The sequence below is a fragment of the Centroberyx affinis genome, unplaced genomic scaffold (genome assembly GCF_046629955.1).
Source record: "Centroberyx affinis isolate AG114_WGS23_722 - 3 ecotype Tasmania unplaced genomic scaffold, CSIRO-AGI_Caff_v1 ptg000987l_1, whole genome shotgun sequence".
Lineage (NCBI taxonomy): Eukaryota > Metazoa > Chordata > Actinopteri > Beryciformes > Berycidae > Centroberyx > Centroberyx affinis.
The window spans coordinates 184,996-203,604 of NW_027279554.1; the positions used below are offsets into that span (position 1 = coordinate 184,996).

The 18,609-nt window shown below is 38.6% G+C and overlaps 1 protein-coding gene across 1 annotated transcript in view; it reads right to left on the reverse strand.

Annotated features, from left to right (window-relative positions):
• LOC139646544 (collagen type XIX alpha 1 chain) overlaps window positions 1-17,582 on the reverse strand; it is a 101,159-nt gene extending 83,577 nt beyond the window's left edge. The window contains exons 1-7 of the mRNA XM_071522443.1: window positions 17,495-17,582; window positions 16,074-16,148; window positions 15,891-15,990; window positions 8,792-8,915; window positions 8,391-8,666; window positions 7,571-7,651; window positions 6,844-6,960 (exon numbers count right to left, since the gene is read on the reverse strand). Of these exons, the coding sequence (XP_071378544.1) occupies window positions 6,844-6,960; window positions 7,571-7,651; window positions 8,391-8,666; window positions 8,792-8,915; window positions 15,891-15,990; window positions 16,074-16,148; window positions 17,495-17,582 (861 nt within the window). The remainder of the gene's footprint in view (window positions 1-6,843; window positions 6,961-7,570; window positions 7,652-8,390; window positions 8,667-8,791; window positions 8,916-15,890; window positions 15,991-16,073; window positions 16,149-17,494) is intronic.
• Window positions 17,583-18,609: the final 1,027 nt, after the last annotated feature.

Consider the following 18,609-nt stretch of genomic DNA (forward strand, 5'->3'; position numbering starts at 1 on the left):
GCAGTACGGGCTGCTCAAACTGGGAGATGTACGCGACGATTCTGCTCCAATTAGTCGTCAAACTTTTCAAAAGTTTCGATATTGTCAAAGAATGGTGCACTGAAATATTGCCCAAATATCTTGTGTGGCTATGGCTATTTTATTATCTTAACAAATATACTGTAGCCTACTATCACGGTTAAACGTGATAAAAATAAGTTTTTTTCCCCCCACATCTATAATGTTAAAATAAAGTGTGTCACCAAAGCTAGTGCACCTCAGACCAAACAGCAACTGTGTGGTTTGGAGTGTGGTCAAATTCAAACCCTAAATCAGGTATATGTGAGTATTTCACAACACTGTGGCCAGTACATGCTAATTGTTGGAGTGGCACTAATGCTGTTGTGCCTGTAAAAAGTATTGATTACCCTACTTAATCAAATGACTTGGGAAATGACTGTGATTTAGTAAATCAGGGAATGCTAATTTCCTTCCATTACTCATGGTACTTAGTGCGTTGAGAAACCATGTCTTCACCTCTCATAATGTGCCAAATTACTGTAGTGTTCTGCACACTCCACAACACTGCACTGTACTATGCATGCAATGTTGTTTTTAGCTGTGGCTAAAGAGAACGGACAGGGGGATTAGAGGGAAGAGGATGAAATGAAGTGGATGATGAGCCTCTCCCGGCCAGAGGAGGGAGGAGTAATTCAGAAATTTGTATCATGACCACTTTGTCTTGACAATAATCTAAAATGAAAGAAAAGAAAAACAAAATCTTTCCTATTCACTTCAACAAAAAACTGAAGCAACACTGACACTGATATTTCAGTAAAGAATGCTGCCTTTCTTTAATTAAAGTAGCACAAGCAAGGAAACTTTCAGTGTTAAGTTAGGAGTCTGCAAATCATTTTGTGAAGCAACTCCAGTACATATTTGTTTTTTGGTGAAGTAGTCATGTTTATACCACTTGAGTCAATGAAACTCTGAACATATTTAATATCTGATTTTTAAATTTTTTTTTTACCAAATATTGTATGAACAGATTAAATCACATCATTCTGCAAAAAAGAGCCAAAAGAGCAACAGAAACACAACATCAACAGACATGAAAAACGAATATTTAAAGTATGTCAGGAAATGTAGAGACAGGAAACTGCTTTTGGTCTAATGTGACACCAGGCATGCTGGTAAACAAGTATATTTATCTGCAAAAATTATTGTCCCAGATGGCATCAGAAGGAAAACTTCCATCTGATGCCATGTTTCAGCAATTTTTTGTCCGTGGTTGTAATTTGCACCCCTCTTAGAAGACCTGGACCTCTATGTTTGTCTTAAAATGCTAAACATGCTCAGTCAACTTAGTGCTCAGTCAAGTGTTGGAGTTCAGCACACTACATTACACTTTTGGAGAAAATTGTTATTTAAAAAATTGCTACGAAGATATCCTGAGGATGGGAATTTGTTTATGTTCTAATTGTCACTTAAAATTCTTTAATGTGTTATTATTGCCTAAACTACAGATGAATACATTTCTTACCTCATAAAACAATTGCAAAAGCTTGTTTCCTTCCTAACTTCCTTCCTTCCTACTTCCAATGAAACGTGTCACACAAACCAAACGGTGTTTTGGCACGGCTGTACATCCACCATACGCAGAAAGCAGAGTTTCAACCCACTTCTTTTTAACAGTGACAGCTTGAGATTTGGTCTTGAATGTGTAGTCCAAGATCATGTTTTTCCCTCAACTTCATTGATTCAATGCTCAAGTCCGTAATAGGATTTGATATGAATTCTGTTGTTCAATAAGTAAACAAATTGTGCCAAGTATTGATTTGTTGAAGACCTGAAATTAGATTTCAGGTGTCAGTCGTAGGAGTCGCTGACTCATAGCACAAGGCATGGCCTGCTGAAATAATAGAATAGAAAAGAAAAAAAAATAATAGACTGGCCTATTTACTCGACAGAGCATGTTCAAATCACTGTCATGTGTTAAGTTGTCAATTATTACATAATAACAGCATAGTCAGTCCTATCAATGCACATTATTTAGATTGATAGGGCAGCACATTGTGAAAATGCTTCTGTTGTGTGCTGGTGATCTTTGCAGATAAAAGATCTCTTTAGGAGCGCTGATGGCTCCTCAGGGGTGCTCTCAGGCTTTAGTTCAACGCTTAGTGGAGGATTATATCACCATTTGCAAAATAATTAAGACACCAAGAGGTTGTCACAGTGCTTGTATTGTACATGACCCCCTTTTGTGAAGTGTAACATTGTCTGATGCATTCTTACCCATTGAGTACAGTCGTATCAATTAGAAGCAAGTAATTAATCACCACCACCACACTCTCTCATCACAATCACACAATCTCTCTCTCACACACACACACACACACACACACACACACACACACACATTACAGCTCGAGAGTTGATCCCTGCTAGGTCAATTAAGAATCATTAGAGGCCAATTATAACACATTTGGCAATCTGATTAATGCAATCCAGCGCTGTACACACAGAGTTTTAAATATTCTATTCTTTATTGCTAGCAATATTTACTTCCCCTTACTGAATGAAACTTCAAACTGCTTTCTCATATGGGACATTGTACAGACATCTATGACCGTTCTAAAGACTAAAGAGTCTGTCACCTTCACATTGCAAATATAACTATAAAGACAGCTACAAAGATAAATATATCAACGTCTAGATCAATCCATTGCTTCATACTGTACACACCTTCAACAATTTAAAGGGTGCTGTTTTGGAAATGTTTCACAATTGTTTATGCAACTTTTCACTGACTGACTATGCACATTCATTATACAAAAAGACAGAATGCTCATTATTCACAATGTTGCCATTCAAGGTGCAACCTGAGTTGCTGTTGCTATCGTTTAGGAATCTTTTGAAGAGGTCCTGAAATGTGTCTATAATACAGGATTGATTCATATCATAGCTAAATTTGTCATGTTCCTAGTTCTAACTTTAAACAGCAACCCTAAAATCCCTAAAAACCACATGGCACATTTAACCTTATCATAAAAAAAACTCAAAGTTTCTGAAGCCAAAATAAATAATGCAGACTTATTAGACTTGCTTTGTGCTGTTTATAGGATTAACGGACAGCTGGGAAGCTAGCTCAGTCTGAATGAATCTAAATTATGGGTTTTATGGCCCTGGTGGAAACAGCATCAAACACAATGCCATTTTACAGTAATATTGTGGGCCAACTCATTATGTGGACAGTTACAGAAATAGCCCAATTCCCAATGCCAGTGCTTGGCCCTGCAGGTACAATGATTGAATGCTCATATACATGAAGCTGTTATGCCTACGAGCATTTCCAGAGTTGTTTTCCAAAAACAAAAGTCCAACAGTAGCCCTGAAACTCTTAATCCCAGGGCCACATCATGGTAATTAGGACATTGACCCCAAAAGCCATCTGGTCTTATCAGGCATACAGTACCACCACCTGTTCATCCCTATGAATTCCATTCATGGCCAAATGCATTCTCCCTTGCCTTTTTTTTTTTTTTTTTTTTTTTACTAGGACAGACTGCTGAAAGGGGGATTCATACCCCAAAACATGTGATTTGTCTGGGGAAAAGGAACACTCACCTTTTCTTTTTGGGCATTTTAATGGTTCTTTTTTGTGTTGTGTCTTCCTCCAACTATCCAACAAACATAACACCCACTGTTTTCAGTGACTGGGCACTTTACCTAGTGTTCACATCTATTTGAGCCTGTCCATTCAGCTGTCATGGACGAACGATCCTTCTATTCTCGAACCACACCTATTTCTCTAGTGATTGAACAAATGTGTTATTTCCCAATTCACACATCTTGCGGGACTTAGCAAATTCACCTTGTGAAGAAAATAGCGTTGTAACGTCTCTGAAGGACCTGTTGCCTCCTCTGCCAAGCGGGATATCCTGTTGGCACAGCGGCAGTGTCCTTGCTTGGGGAACATGAGACTCTGCAGGATGCCACAGTGTGAACAGTTGTCAAAAGAGAGATGTGTTCCTCTTCCTCTGACAAATGACTTAATGGCAAGGTTTGAATTTGTCTTAAGAGTACTCGCTCTTTTTCTTGGCACTTAGACCATGCAATTGCCCAGAGCAACCAGTCTTCTATTGTTGGCCTCAGAGAAACTTTGTTGCAGCAGCTGTGAACTACGTTTCAAACACAGAAGATTGGTAACTTAGAATGGTGGACAGAGGAGACTGCTGCTTACTTCACACATCCAGATTGTGCTTGGTGGCCTAGGGACAATGATAATGACTTGAATGCGACATTGCTCTTTGTACTTAAAATAATTTTTGCATAACTTGTGACTTTTTGGATCCCTTTGAGTATGGCAACCCCTTAACGTGATTTCTGAATTGTTGGATTGAGTGCAGTGAATATTAAAGCCCTATATATTTCCCTCACAGTAAATACTAACACAAAATGCACATACCGGTATCTACAACACATATCTAAATTAAAACTAAATCTTGTCCATACCTTGTCTCCTTTATCTCCCTTTTGTCCTGGCAGTCCACCCAAACCTGGAAGACCAGCATCTCCCTATAAAGAATCAAATAGTACAATTCAAATGGACAGTAAACATTTCTTATGATGAAAAAGAAAATGTAGCTAAATGTTCAATCATGCTTTGTTCTTTGAAAAATGTATCAGAACTCCTCCTCACCATCCATTTGAAATGTCTGCAAATCCTATGTTTACTATTTATTACCAGACTATTTATTATCCAAACAAATCATGCAGAATCCTGCACTGCTTACAATGCCTGCACAACCCTGCGTAATTCACTATGATACTTTTCATCCTCAGTGAATCCCAATGAATATCATTATATCACATATAATGTACAGTATATTTAATATAAATTCCTAATGGTACACAGGATCAATTCACTACTAGTCACTCACACGACTTTACAGTTGTAGCTACACTGTATGCCACATTGCTCAAACACACTAGCTATAAAATATAGAATGTTGAATGGACAGTATATTTGTAGAGAGACAGGAATAGTCAGCAGTCCATTGTGTTTCTTTCATTGTCAATTTGCACTATATGTGAAGCCCTGACACGGATGCTGTGTGTGCTTTTATGTACTGTGAAAATCAGGTCAATACATCTTTGCGCTACTGTCACCAAGATAAAGCCCTGGATATTTATTATACTTGGCAGTTGGATTTTGATTCTGACTCTAGGCTTTCTCTCCCAAGAAAAAAGCACAGCTGTGTGAGCTGTTCTGTTGGTCTGGGTTTGTTTAATTGTGGACTTCAAGAGCCAAAGAAAGATCGGGCCTCTGGAAGTGAGACACCTCACTCCTCTAGACTTGGGGAAAAAACATTTTGTACAAATCAAGTCTGCTCCTTTTTGAGCTGTATCTAACTGAGAAAAGGAAGTAAAAGTTTGAAAATTTAAACTAATCCTAACTAATCCTCTTTGCATGCAAGTGGGTTTAGATGATGTCACACAACAGGGGACAAACTTCTGGGTTCATCACCTATTAGTTTCCATGTACTGCTGCCATACAGTGATATATGGCAACTTATATACTGCTACAGCTTTTGATGATCGTAAGACAACACATATTCTGGCATTTATAATCAAGCACATTGTTATACTGTATAAGCAGTGCTTCTGTGTGTGCATGTAATATGCTATAAGCTATGTGCAAAGGTTTCAGTTGCTAACGTTAATTATAAAGCCAACTAGTCTGACTTTCCGTATTCTCCACAGAAGAGATGAAGACAGCTGAACAACTACGGAGCCAGAGAGTTAACATCACATTCAATAAACTGCTAATTAACTAGGTCTATGTCATTGCTACAAAATCGCCATGGGACTGTACACAAGCTGTACTTGTTCTCTAACCAAAGTGCAATTTGAAATTCTGCATAAAACATCCTTTGCATTTTCAAGCTGAAGACATATATTAAAGAGGTGACAACATACTGTATATTAAAAGCAAATTCTTAGAAAATACCATTTAAAAAAAATATATAATACCCTTAATGTTTTCTGAATGAGAGACATTACATGAGATGTGAGGTGTTTTCACATGAAAAGGATTTTAATATCAGCAAAGCATGGCCAGTAATTATATAAGAGATTCAGAAGACCAGTGAGAATAACAAAGCAATATTGTGGCTATTGCAGAGACAAAATATGACTTGAAAATGAATGAGCTTCATGAACTGTGCCTACTCTAATATTTCAAATTGATTTCCACTGATGGAAAAGTCTTTTTAATGATTGCATAGTGGCAAAAGGTCATTCTAATCTGTAGCCACATTTGTAAGTTTTACCATTCCTATAACCCCCAAGGTTTGAACTACGACCCAAAAAAAAAAAATAGGTTTGACTGTTATAGGCTGTGGGAAGTTTATTTTGTTTATAATATGAAGGCAGAAGAAAAACACAAAAACACATTATGGGCCTGGTGTGGGGGTGGACTTGACCTTGGGGCTGCACCATCTGCTCTCTCCATAAAGGGCTGATCAATGTGCAGACAAGAATCTAAGCTTTCAGGCTACATTTAGCATTTTATTCTAACATTAATATTTGCAGTTGCAAAAATCAAAATTCATTGCAAATTTACAGATTTACCATGCTTAAACATTGTGGGAGACTTATATTCAAGTTTACCCATAGATTACGCCTATACTGTCTTTGGTTGGCTTCCAATGACAGGCATTTTGGCATAAATGTGCTTTAACTGGCTGTTAAGTGCCTGTGCAGGATTAGTTACATCAAAGGTAAATCAGTGCTGGTTCAGTTACAATACACATTACACTTACTCAATAAGGGACCATTACTGGGTGGAACTGATTATACCTTTTCAGCTGAACACTGACATCTGTCAATTGACTGTGAGGCCGGCTGAGACAGCATCCGAGGGAGCTGGGCTGTCACCAGGGGAGGGGGAGTCCCATTAAACTTCTTGGCCTCACACTGGATCAATAAAAAAGATTTCATCATTTAGACACCCTCCTATGTCATGTCTGCTAAATGGAAAAAACAAAACAAAAAAAAACAAAAAAGCAATCCAAACCAGTTATAACGCAACACATACGGCCCAGGGTGCACAAGGTGTTGAGTGGTATACTGAGATTAACAAAAATAAAATGCATACATTGCAGTGCAGCTAGGGAACTGTACTCAGTGGACAAGTCCCACTCAAGGTTATGACGATTCCCTTAAAGTAACCTTACACTGACATGACAGCATGCTTATGGAGACACATAATTCTGAGGGGTCAAAGGTCATCTCTCCATTTGGAATCACTGTAATATTACCTTTCATTGATTAAATGCTGATGGAGGAACCTTGTCTTTACTTAAGTTTGTATCTGGACTGATGTTTTTATGGAAGAGACAAACTCCTCTTATGCTCTCATTTTACATTTGTTTATTATTTGTCTGAATACTGAATTGTCCTAGTGGTACATACGGTATGCATGTTCTGCTCAATTTACCAGTGTCCTTAATCCTTTACCAGTTATCATTTTATTAATGTTAAAGGGTAGTTGTTAATACTGCGGTGAAACATGATGATATCTTACCTTTGGCTCCAGCAACTCACAGCAATTTTCCATCTCAGCCATATAAGGGTCACAGTAGATAAGAATTTGTTGAAGTTCAATCTGTAGAAAAGAACTGTCATTAAAGGAGCATGCCAGCTACTCAATTTCTTCCCTCATCTCACCATGGTCCCTTATTAACTGACATAAAGTTTTACTGTTCAGAGTTCAACTGTCAGTGTTTTAGCATCAGGTTGTGCTTACCTTGCCACTCCTTTAGCCTGAAATGCAGTTCAAAAGCACAACCAAAATCCATCTAAAATATCATCAAACACCTTTAGCTTCTGCATGAATTGTAACTGCTTCAGAGCCGGTTAGGGTTAGGGTTGGTTTAGGGTTGGTTTAAGTTCAGAGTTAGGGGACTTAAACTGTTAAACTTTTGTAATTTGAAGTGGAGTCAAGAGTCAGCTGTTAATGCTACGTGGGATCAACTATCTTCACACGCATTGCTTGCATTGCAAATGGCTTCATATCAACATTTTTGCAGCATTTTTGGACATCTCTGAACATGAGCGGTAACATGAAAAAATACATGAAAAAAACATGTTTTAGAGGCAACATGGAGGCATTGGGATTGATAAGGTAAGTCAATTTCAATTCAAAATGTCTGTCTCTGGAAGATAGAAACTGGAGATGGGCAATAACACTCCTAAAACTAGTACTGGTGCTATCCTTTAAATACTGTATGGATTCAGCTGGAAGCAAAACAAAATGTTGTTAGTCACAGCCAGACTTGAAGTCTACTGCTACATGCTGTGAAGTAAAAAAAAATCTGTTTTGACAAAGTTAGCCTCTGACATACATCTACAGGCCGTCCGTCCTCCACTCGGGTGGTGATGAGCGTGCGTCCACTGGGGTCAACGCTGTCCTTCTCATCAGTCAGCCTCCTTTCTATTAGCTTACAGTCCATGTAAATGGAGACTATGTCGCTCTGTACAGAAATGCCCAGCTTGTGCCACTGGCGATCAAACAGGGCATGTAGGTCACGGCTCTTAAATGTGTAGTGGAGAGTGTTTTTCAGCAGGCCCTGGGAGGAAAACTCCACCACCCTCTTGGCACCATCGACAACAACAGACACCTAAGGGGTGCAGAGGAATTTAATGAAAGGGCATTCATCACCAACATAGATCCATCAAGTCATTTTTAACATGTCTTTACATACTGGAACTGTAATATGAAATTAAAACATACAACGGGGCCCACCTGAGTGCCTCCTGATTGGTCGAATATCTGCCAAAGAAACCAGCGGTCTTTTTTTGTTGTTTTTCTTAGCCGGAAGATGGTAACAAGAGAGTATTCACTTGAAAGCCCATTTGGAAATATGAATCTAGAAAAAAACATCATACCACACTGTCAGAATTTCAATCAACTCAATTATTGACCCCATCATAAATATGACAGTTAATCGTATCAAGTCTGAAAATATGAGTTAACCAAAGTTCCATGAGTATCACTTCTCAACAAATCAATAGAGAATAGAGAGAGACTTTTAAAACTTTCAGTGGCTGAACAATAAACAAGCCAATCAGCTTTACTGAATCAATAAAGTATTTCAATATCCTCCTGCTGCAGAATGATGTTCATATAAATAAACCTGACAAACACAAGTCCATTTAACTTAATTAATTTGACACTGGCTTCCTTGTCATTCAGATAATGAAAATGTATAGAAATTGATAAAAACAAAAGTCAGTGAAGCCAATCTTATACCTCACAGAGACGGCATGTGCTACAGTTATAGTTAGAGTTGTAGATCAGTGGTTCTTAACCTTTTTGGCTTGTGACCCCATAAAACAAAGTGACCCCTCATCACTCTGCATATGCCGAGTGGTGAACAGTTCAACCAAAGAATGATTTTCTCTTTTCTGGTTGTTTCATTTGATTAATTATCAGAGGAGGCCTGGAGGCTAAAATCGATTAAATATTTCACAAGAAAAAAGCAAAAATGAGAGAAAAATCAGAAAAAATAGACATGATAATACATTTGTATAGCAGAAATAGTTTCTTATTCTGTCCCATTAATCATCTCGCGACCACCCTGCTGGGTCCCAACCCGCAGGTTGAGAACCGCTGTTATAGATTCCTAGTGCAGTATACAGCTATAGGTTTATGTGTGTGACCTCAGCTTGTGGAGTTTGTCTGTAAAGTTCATCATATCGCAAATCATACCGACTCTCAAAAGAATTTCAGTTTATTCAGTGACTCACCCCATCCCCTGTCTACTTTTATACCTTGTGGGAAAAAAACAACATTTTACCCTTCAGAATGTTCTAACCCTAACCCTAACGCCAGATGAGATTGCATTAAAGCATTAACAGTCAAAAGTGAAAAGAGCATAAACATAATAAATCATGATCAGCAAAAATAATAATAATGCAATGATAAGGTCATTGAGAAGGCAGAGCACAGCCTGGGGGGAGCGAGAGAGAGAGAGAGAGAGCTCCTTCAGACAGGTTGGAAATTAGTTTTCTCCCCAATAGATCATCTCCTATTCTCTCGGAGCTTGATACCCTCCTCCACTGTGTGCCCCTCCAATTCTTTGAGACCGGTGTAAACGCTACATGACTAAAATGATAAATACAGCAAGTTAAAGCTCCCGAAAAATCAAATGCTTCTGTGAGAGGCCGAGGACTGGGGAGGCTATTTGTTGCCCAAGGGCTAAAGGACTATTTCAGCTGCAATTGAATAGGAGAAGTGGCAAGACTCTTTAGAAAAATGAGGATTTATGAAATAATTTCACCGTATAATATTTCCGTGCTGCCCATGCATATAACTGCTTGTAGGGAATGTATATAACACAAACATTATGATAAGAGCCAGCAAATAATGCAGGAAAACTATAAAAGGGAAATCTCCAAAGGGACGATGCAGTACACTGAAAACTGTGGAACATAATGCATTTGAATGGATATAATAAAATTGAGATGCTTTGCAGAATTCTGTGCATTGCAGTGATCAGTCGGGGCGCTGGAGTTCACACCGTGGTTCACACAGTTCCCAGCTAAGTCTGCTCTTATTTCAAAACACAAACTGTCTACGGTGCGGCACACTTGATCTCCGAGGGCCCAAAGGGTTAAAGTTCTTGACCTTGTGCTGACTGCCATCTGTGGCTCAGCCCCGCTCCTGCCAGGCTGATTTAGCTTTGACCACTGTTTTTCTGACTCTTTTGCCATAGCGAGAGAGAGAGAGAGAGCGAGAGAGAGAGAGAGAGAGAGAGAGAGAGAGAGAGAGAGAGAGAAAACACTCCTCAGCATGCTTTAATAAGTGATAATGAATGAGGGGTTGGGTGGATGACCGGGTCCGGGTTAATTTTCCCTGCTCCCAAGCTACTTCTCTCAGCTTGCCAACAACATATAATTTAGATTAATTGCATTATGATATTTATGATACTATTAATGTTATTTTTAGCCCTGGAAAAGCAGGGTCGGTCAGTTGGTCGGTCGGTCGGTCAGTCACTCTGTTCACCACTTTAAGGGTCACGCGGATGAATGCGCCGCAGGGAGTTAGACTGCAGACTCTCCATCGGGAGACCTGAGTTCGATTCCCAGTAGAGACAAAAATTCAATGGGGCAAGGCTGCTAGACTCTTAGTCTTGTTAGCAAATATGTAACATCAGACTAATTCCTTAAATGTTGGCACTTCCTATGCAATACGTAGCCATGGAGTAGTTTTTTAGGTATCATTTTTTTAGTCCCACAACAAATAGGAGCTAGTAATCTAATGTTATGCTAGCAAGCCTTAGACACTAATTTGGCTTATTTGAGAATATAGTAATAATACACAAAAGGGGATTCTTCACTGTGATTATGGGAGAGGTAGTGTGCCTCATACCAAGCCACATCACTGAAATACCCATAATCGCAGTAAAGAACACCCACTCAAGTAATATGGTTACCAATGCATGTGTAGCCACTGTCTGAAAAGAGTCCATCAAAATAGTGTGCATCCATAAGAATAAAGAACAGGCAAAGCAAGAGAGATCACTGACTAACTCCCTGGCTACCACAAGACTTAAGAACACAATTAATTCAATTTTTCATAAAGCATGACTAACCATGCTTTCTGGGAAGTATCACCGCTGTTGGAACGTGTCTTACGCTTGGCCGAAACTACCCCTTATATAATCCGTGACAACGGTTTGACAGAATGTCACAGCAACACTACCGGTCTGGAAGAGAGTCTCCCGGAAGCAGCTTTAGTCTCCTGCCTTGCAACAAATCCTATCCAGGAGGTTTTTATAAAAAATTAGTCAATGAAATCAGATTGTTGCACAGTAGATCACCGTGAAACAGCTAAAACAATCAAACTTCAAACATTAGCCCACTTAGTATATTTGGCTCACATTCTTATCACTGACACTGCATCCCCCAACAGATCAAAGTAGGCTCATTGACAGAAGCTGTGTCAGTTTATACATTACACGCATCATTCATGCTAGCAAGGACTACAGCTTCCTCTCGGCGCGAGTCCCCTTTCCTGTTTAAAAGTGCAAGTCCTGTGGTTGCCAGCATGATAGATGACTATGCTACTAACCGAGCCAAATCAAACGCATGCCCGTAATTTGGGCGAAGGATACTATTTCTACCAGGGGAGAGTCTTTAGCTGACTTATCCAACGAAGTTACGCTTGTGTGTTGGGATGTGTGAGTAAGACTACTATGTTGTCATGATGCCAGTGTGGATAAATGTAGCTCTGAATCATAGCAACGCTGTTGTGGCATACGCCTTTGCTGCACATATTCCTTATGCAGACACAACACTGTGATAGGTCACCACTAATTACCGCACCACACACATTTTCTAAAATTCAATCGAGTGATCTGCCACTATGACTAAATAAACTTATTTCAGATTCATTTATTATCTCAGACAAGCGTGAAATTGTTTTAATACAATGTGCATGAGCTGTTCACACAACAGTCACAGTCCCGGGACATTTGGATTTGACAGTAAATAAATGGGTAGCACTTTATTTTACAGTATTGTAAACACCTGGTATGTAAAACATAATTATGTGGTAAGAAGAAGAAATTACTGGTAATTATTTTGTCAAGTTCTAAAAAAAATCCCAGGTAATTAATCTGTGTATAATGTGGAAACCTGTACCAGGTAAGCAACAAGTTATAATACCAGGTACTTACTGATAGTAACATTAAAGGTGCAATGCATTAAGTAAGTGTGTAGTACTTCTGTTAATTCAACGTTACCGGGTTAATATGTGTATTATTCATGGGTAATACAGTGGCAAGAGGACTGTAAATAAAGTGATGACATTCCCACAGTAATTTTGCAGTGACTAAATTATATTTTGTGGTATTAATAATCTAAAAGTCAAAAGGCATCACTTATAGTCACTCATATCACTCAAGCAATATCATTTGTTAAGAATTACCATATTAGTGTTACCATATAGTACCATGTAGTTACCATATTAACACTGTGGGAAGAGGATTGTAAAATAACATGATGACACTTTATACTTTTGCAGTAACTGCACAATACTTTGAGGTATCAACAATGGAAATCAACATAGTACATTGCTCATTTTATGATTATCATTGTTATTATTGGCTAACCTGCTGCTAACTTGTCCCATGATCTTTACCCGTTGCCAGGCGGCCAGCTTTCCATGGCTTATGTATGGAATATCTACTAGTATTTTATAAACAATTTGGTAACACTTTAATAAGATCTAAATAATGATTGCTGTATTTTATTTACGTTTACTGGTTATTGCTGCTCTGCATGTCTGCATGTATCATAAGTTGGTTGTGGTCAGTATTGCTTGGCTGTGCGTTGTTGCTTCGTGTTGCTTGCATGACTATATGTGCCGAAATGGTGTTTGTTGTTGCTGTATTGTTGTGCTGATGTTTTGCTGTTTCCTGTTGCTTTGCATGGCTTGTGTTCTGCCTTGAGAGTTCTTGTTTTGTTGCTGTCTCTATGGCGTCTTGTTGTCTTTGTTCTGTAAATGTTTATCATTTTATAGGTTTTAAAACATCTCGCCAAAAGGACTACAGTTGAAAATTAGCCAGCTGGCTAACACTGGCACGTTTACAGAAATGTTGATTAATGTGTGTTGTCCTTATAAATAAATAAACAAACAAACAAACAAGATTGTGACTGAATGTTGACATTACAAGCGTCATTCCCTGGGTGAGAGCTTTTGACTCTGCCATTGTTGGTACCTCAAAGTATTGTGTAGTTACTGCGACACTGTAATGTGTCATCACTCTGTTTTAATGAAAATGATTCTAGCTTGCAGGCAAAGAAGAATACGCTGGGCCCATGTGGCTGCTGGCTAGCTGTCTGAGAATAGCAAGTATGGACAATCAGTTGTTGCTCTCCTCTTGCAAAAGATTTGACAAGTAGCACTGCAAACTCCACAGAGCCTGCAAGATTTGCATGAATTAACAATGGGAGAAAGTTTGACATGGCTAGTGAAGATTTATTTTTCATTTCAGATGTAAATGCAATGCAAATAAATGCTATCTGGATTGAATCTGGATATCAGACCCAAATTAATACAACATGTAAAGAGGCCCAACATAGCTATATTTGTGAGGACTGACAGGAACTGCAACTTTGCACTGTAATAATGGAAGCAAGTTACAATACATATTTCTTCTGGCAATTTGTCATCTCAAACAAATGTTCCATGAGACTGTCCACTCCAATCTGTGCAGCATAATGTGTGTGGTGCCAAGGAGCTGGCAGAACATTAGCCAGATCTAGAGAGGTGAGCATCTATCTCTGCATGTCCTAAGAGTAAAGTGAGAGATGTTTCAGTGGCTGTGCAGGGGCAGAGGGCCCCTCGCTGCCTGCACTTGCCCTCGCTCTCCTCCCCCAACTGACATGCAATATCACCCGTCAAAGTACTCAGATAATTGGATATGAGAGGGATCGCGCTCTCTCCACTGTAATCGCCTAACCGTCAGCAGTGTCATTGAGAACCAACACCTACTTGCACCGTGGGCCAGACTGGGGTAAGGGCTAGCTGGAGCGAAGTAGATGTATTTGGGTCTGGCTGATGGACTGAATAGGGAATTGGATCACAAATCACCTGGCTCAAAGATCCCTCCGCTAACCAGAGTGAGTGGCAGCAACTGTTTACAGCTGCATGTCTTGTAAAAATACTAAAAATATCCTCCCCTCCCCAGAAGAATGACAGAGTGTTCTCTTTCACTTTTATGATCTAACGACACAAAACAATGAACATCTTGATGCTTTTAATCCAAAATATCACTATTAAGCTAAATTTGATATTGGAGGTTTATGTATGCCGCAGGTCATTTTTGATACAACTAATAGGCCCAGAGTTAAAACTTAAATAGGCCTTCATAAAAATGATATCAAATTACATTCTCTACGATATCGTACATCAAGGTGAAGTCATTTAGCAGACCCATCAGTTGACCAGGGAATAAAGGTCTTCAGTAAATGGCACCTTTGTGTGTCATTTATGTAGTAGTTTTAATATTCCTGCCTCATTATACTTGCTCAGGTTTTTTTTTTTTACACCTTTATGTCCCCCCTTTTTACCCTTAGGAGATTTCCAGAATCAATGTAATGTATATTAATTCTGTTCAAATTATTCCCCGTCTAACAGCTCACCTCACAGTTTGCCCTTATTAGCCAAAGCAAATGGAACTATTGCTCTGAGGAGGGTCTATCTGGGTTACCTAGAGTCAACCTATCATAAAACCAAGTTATGGCTTCACTGCTTTTTCCTCAGAATAGCTGATCTGGAGGCAAGCAAATCTAAATCCTGAGAATATCATGGTCTGCAGAACACAAATCTAGTTTTTTTTTTTTTTTTTCCCAATGTCAGATGGCTTCTGTAGGGTTTGATTTTGTGCTAGAGTGCAATGTTTGAATTGCAATTAAGGACTCGACTCTCAGAACAACTCTCGTATACACAGATATGAGGGGGCAAAATAACAGTAGCCTACCTGTTCATCTAAATGAACACTGAGCTTTATGATTGTTCATAGCATTCACCACACATGAGCAACTGTATATGGACCTATATGTGTCTGAAATAAAGTCGAATTGAAAAATTGAATTGTATGTATTGCAGGATGTTTGCATTGTGCTGTAGGGACACAACAGTAGCAATTCTGAAACTGCACACAGAAATTATTTACTGGAACATGTCAGGCATATAGGTCTTCTTTCTGAGAACCAGACCACAACATCTGAACCACGATGAACCAGGAGGTGCCAGTACACAATAACTAGTGGCATACATATACATGCGCACATACACACACACATACACACATACACACATGCGCGCTACTCACTCCGTTGGCTTAATGAGCGGGCTGCTTCCCAAACGAAATGATGGCCTGTCTTCTGTGATTGTTCCCTTTCGGAGAAGAAACTTTTCTGTGAGATCAAATCCTGTGAACAAGATCACAAGGTGTGAGTAGATTTATACAGGTAAGCATTATGATATGTACACTGCAGCTGTGATCATACATTACCTGTGATTTCTAGGGGACGATCTAAACTATCAGAAAAACGACGATCCTCTACTGTCAGTGGGGGACATGAGTTATCTAGAGGAAAGAAATATGATCAAGTAATTCTCATTTTAAGTGGCTGCGTCAAAGTAAAGGTAGAACAGTCACAGCAGGTTCAAGAGGTAAAATATCTCTGTTATAGCAAACTAATACTTTTATTTTTTTTGAATACCTTAAACACCTGAACAACCTTGTTAACCAAATGAGTATCATGAACAAAAAACACAGAGTTCTTGAAATAGATTCTATTTATTGTGCACTCTAATGCAACATCCTTGTTGACGGTCGCAATTAAAAGTATTTCAACTGCAAATGAGATTGTAAAGTGGTTTGTAGAGGGTGCAGCTGTTCATTCAATATTTTTAACAAACTTTGGACTAGTTTTATGGAAATGAAAACACTTTGCTTTAAGTTTACATACATAAGTTATTAGAGGGAAATTCACAATAATACAGAAGTCACATTTTTTTTTCAGCAATCTTAAAGAGTTCAGTTCAGATTTAGAAACATAATCAACAGAGCCAAGACTCTAATCTGTGATGTAATTAAGAGGCAAGCCTGGAGCTGCTCCACCACAGATGAATGGGAGACTGACTTTGTGGATATTGATGGAACCCAGAGTGATTTTTCAGGACTATGGGCATATTTTTGGTTCAAAACGGTTGGCACTAGTATGAAACAGACCTCAGCTGAGTCTATCATCACATATCAAAGTACTGGAACTTGGCATTGGGTAGTTTTCAAAAATATGAAGTGAATTGCCCAAGATAATAGGGACAGCATTATGTAGAGAGAAAAATATCTTGAATATGTTTTGTTTACATGTGTGTTTGTATTGGAATGAAAAAATCTATAGAGTTTTAATGGGATGACAAAATTATGCCTAGCTATTTTACTACAAGCCCTGCACTTGAAGAATATATGCATATTCTCCCACAAAAATTCATGGACTGGGGATTTAATGCAAAGATATTATGTATGACTAGCATAAGCAAGTACAAAAACCTAAAAGACAAAAACACTTGCTAGATCTTTGAAGCACTCATATCTCATCACTGAGTCAAATTGTTTAAGAAATGCAACCACAAAAAGTCACAGGTTCCATAAATGCTTATGAATTTGCAATTAAGCTGGAATCCTTCTGTGACAGGATGATGTATGGCTAGAAGAATAATGCTAAGGAAATGTACATGGCCAAATTATATTTTAGAGATATTCATGACAATATGGATCCATCTGTCTATCTATCTAAAGGAGGAACAAAGCAATTACTTTTATACAAAAAAGGAGTAAACAAATAAATTCCAAATGGCGTTCCAATGTAAAAGCAAATGTGCATCCTTTGAAAGAAAAGTTGATGGCAGCGAACACACTGTACATACCTGTTCTTTCATTCACTGCCATTCCAAAAGTGCAAGGAATGGAATTTACAGTCCAAAGGAAAGCAGTCCATCTCAGCAGGTAACTCATGTCTTTTCTGACACGAGAAAGCAGTCCACTTGAAAACCTGCATGCAAACAGAATATCTTTTTCAGTTATACACAATTGAAACATTTGGTAAAAATCATCATCAAATGAAACACATGCATTGTACCAATCTTAATCAATGATCTTTCTGCATGCATGTCTGTAGGCTACAACTGACCCTTATCAAAGCCAAGTTGCCGTTTTGGAAGAGAGATGAGATAACTAAGCATTATCTGAGACAGGCCTGCAATGCCCATCAAACTACTAAAATGTCCAATCTATAATTTAAGGTAATTGCAATAAACCTTGTGAAACATGCTATCTCATGTTTAACAGGCAAAATGCAGGTAATTAAGATTACTTTAATAAAGGAACAGGCATACTGTCATATTTAATTTACTGTACATACACTAAGAGCTCAAAATTATAAGGAACACTTTCCTATTATTGAGTTTCCCCCTCTCTGTCAACTCTAATCTGACATGACATCAGATTAGCCTTCATTTGTTTAAATGCTCAGTTTTGTAGGTCCCTTGTCAGACAGTTTGAGACAAGCAGAGCCATTGGTTTATATCTAGTTACCACTCTTATTGTGACTTTGTTAAATCCTTGTTGATGCTCAACAATAGACAGACAGCAGCATTTGGCCAGTACCGGTTTTCATTGTTGACTCACTCTTCTGCTGTTGTTACAGCAGTTACCTTAGAGGCCACTAAGTGCATCTGGCTAGCTCGCACTGAAACAACCTGGTGTCTGTGTGATCTGTATGTTAAATAATTTTCTTCAAATCACATCTGTTCTTTGTTGAGCATTAACTGTTTAATAAAATAATGTGGAAATTGTATTACTGTGAAAATTCAATTCTGAGTATAAATCTTCACATCTGAGCTGTGATTTTATACTCATCTCCCTAAAGCCTCTTCTTGTATGCAAATGTGGTTTACATGACACTTCACACAACGGGGAGGACACACTTCCAGGTTGTTCATTGATTAGCCTGGACACTTACCACACAGTGATGTGTGAAGAA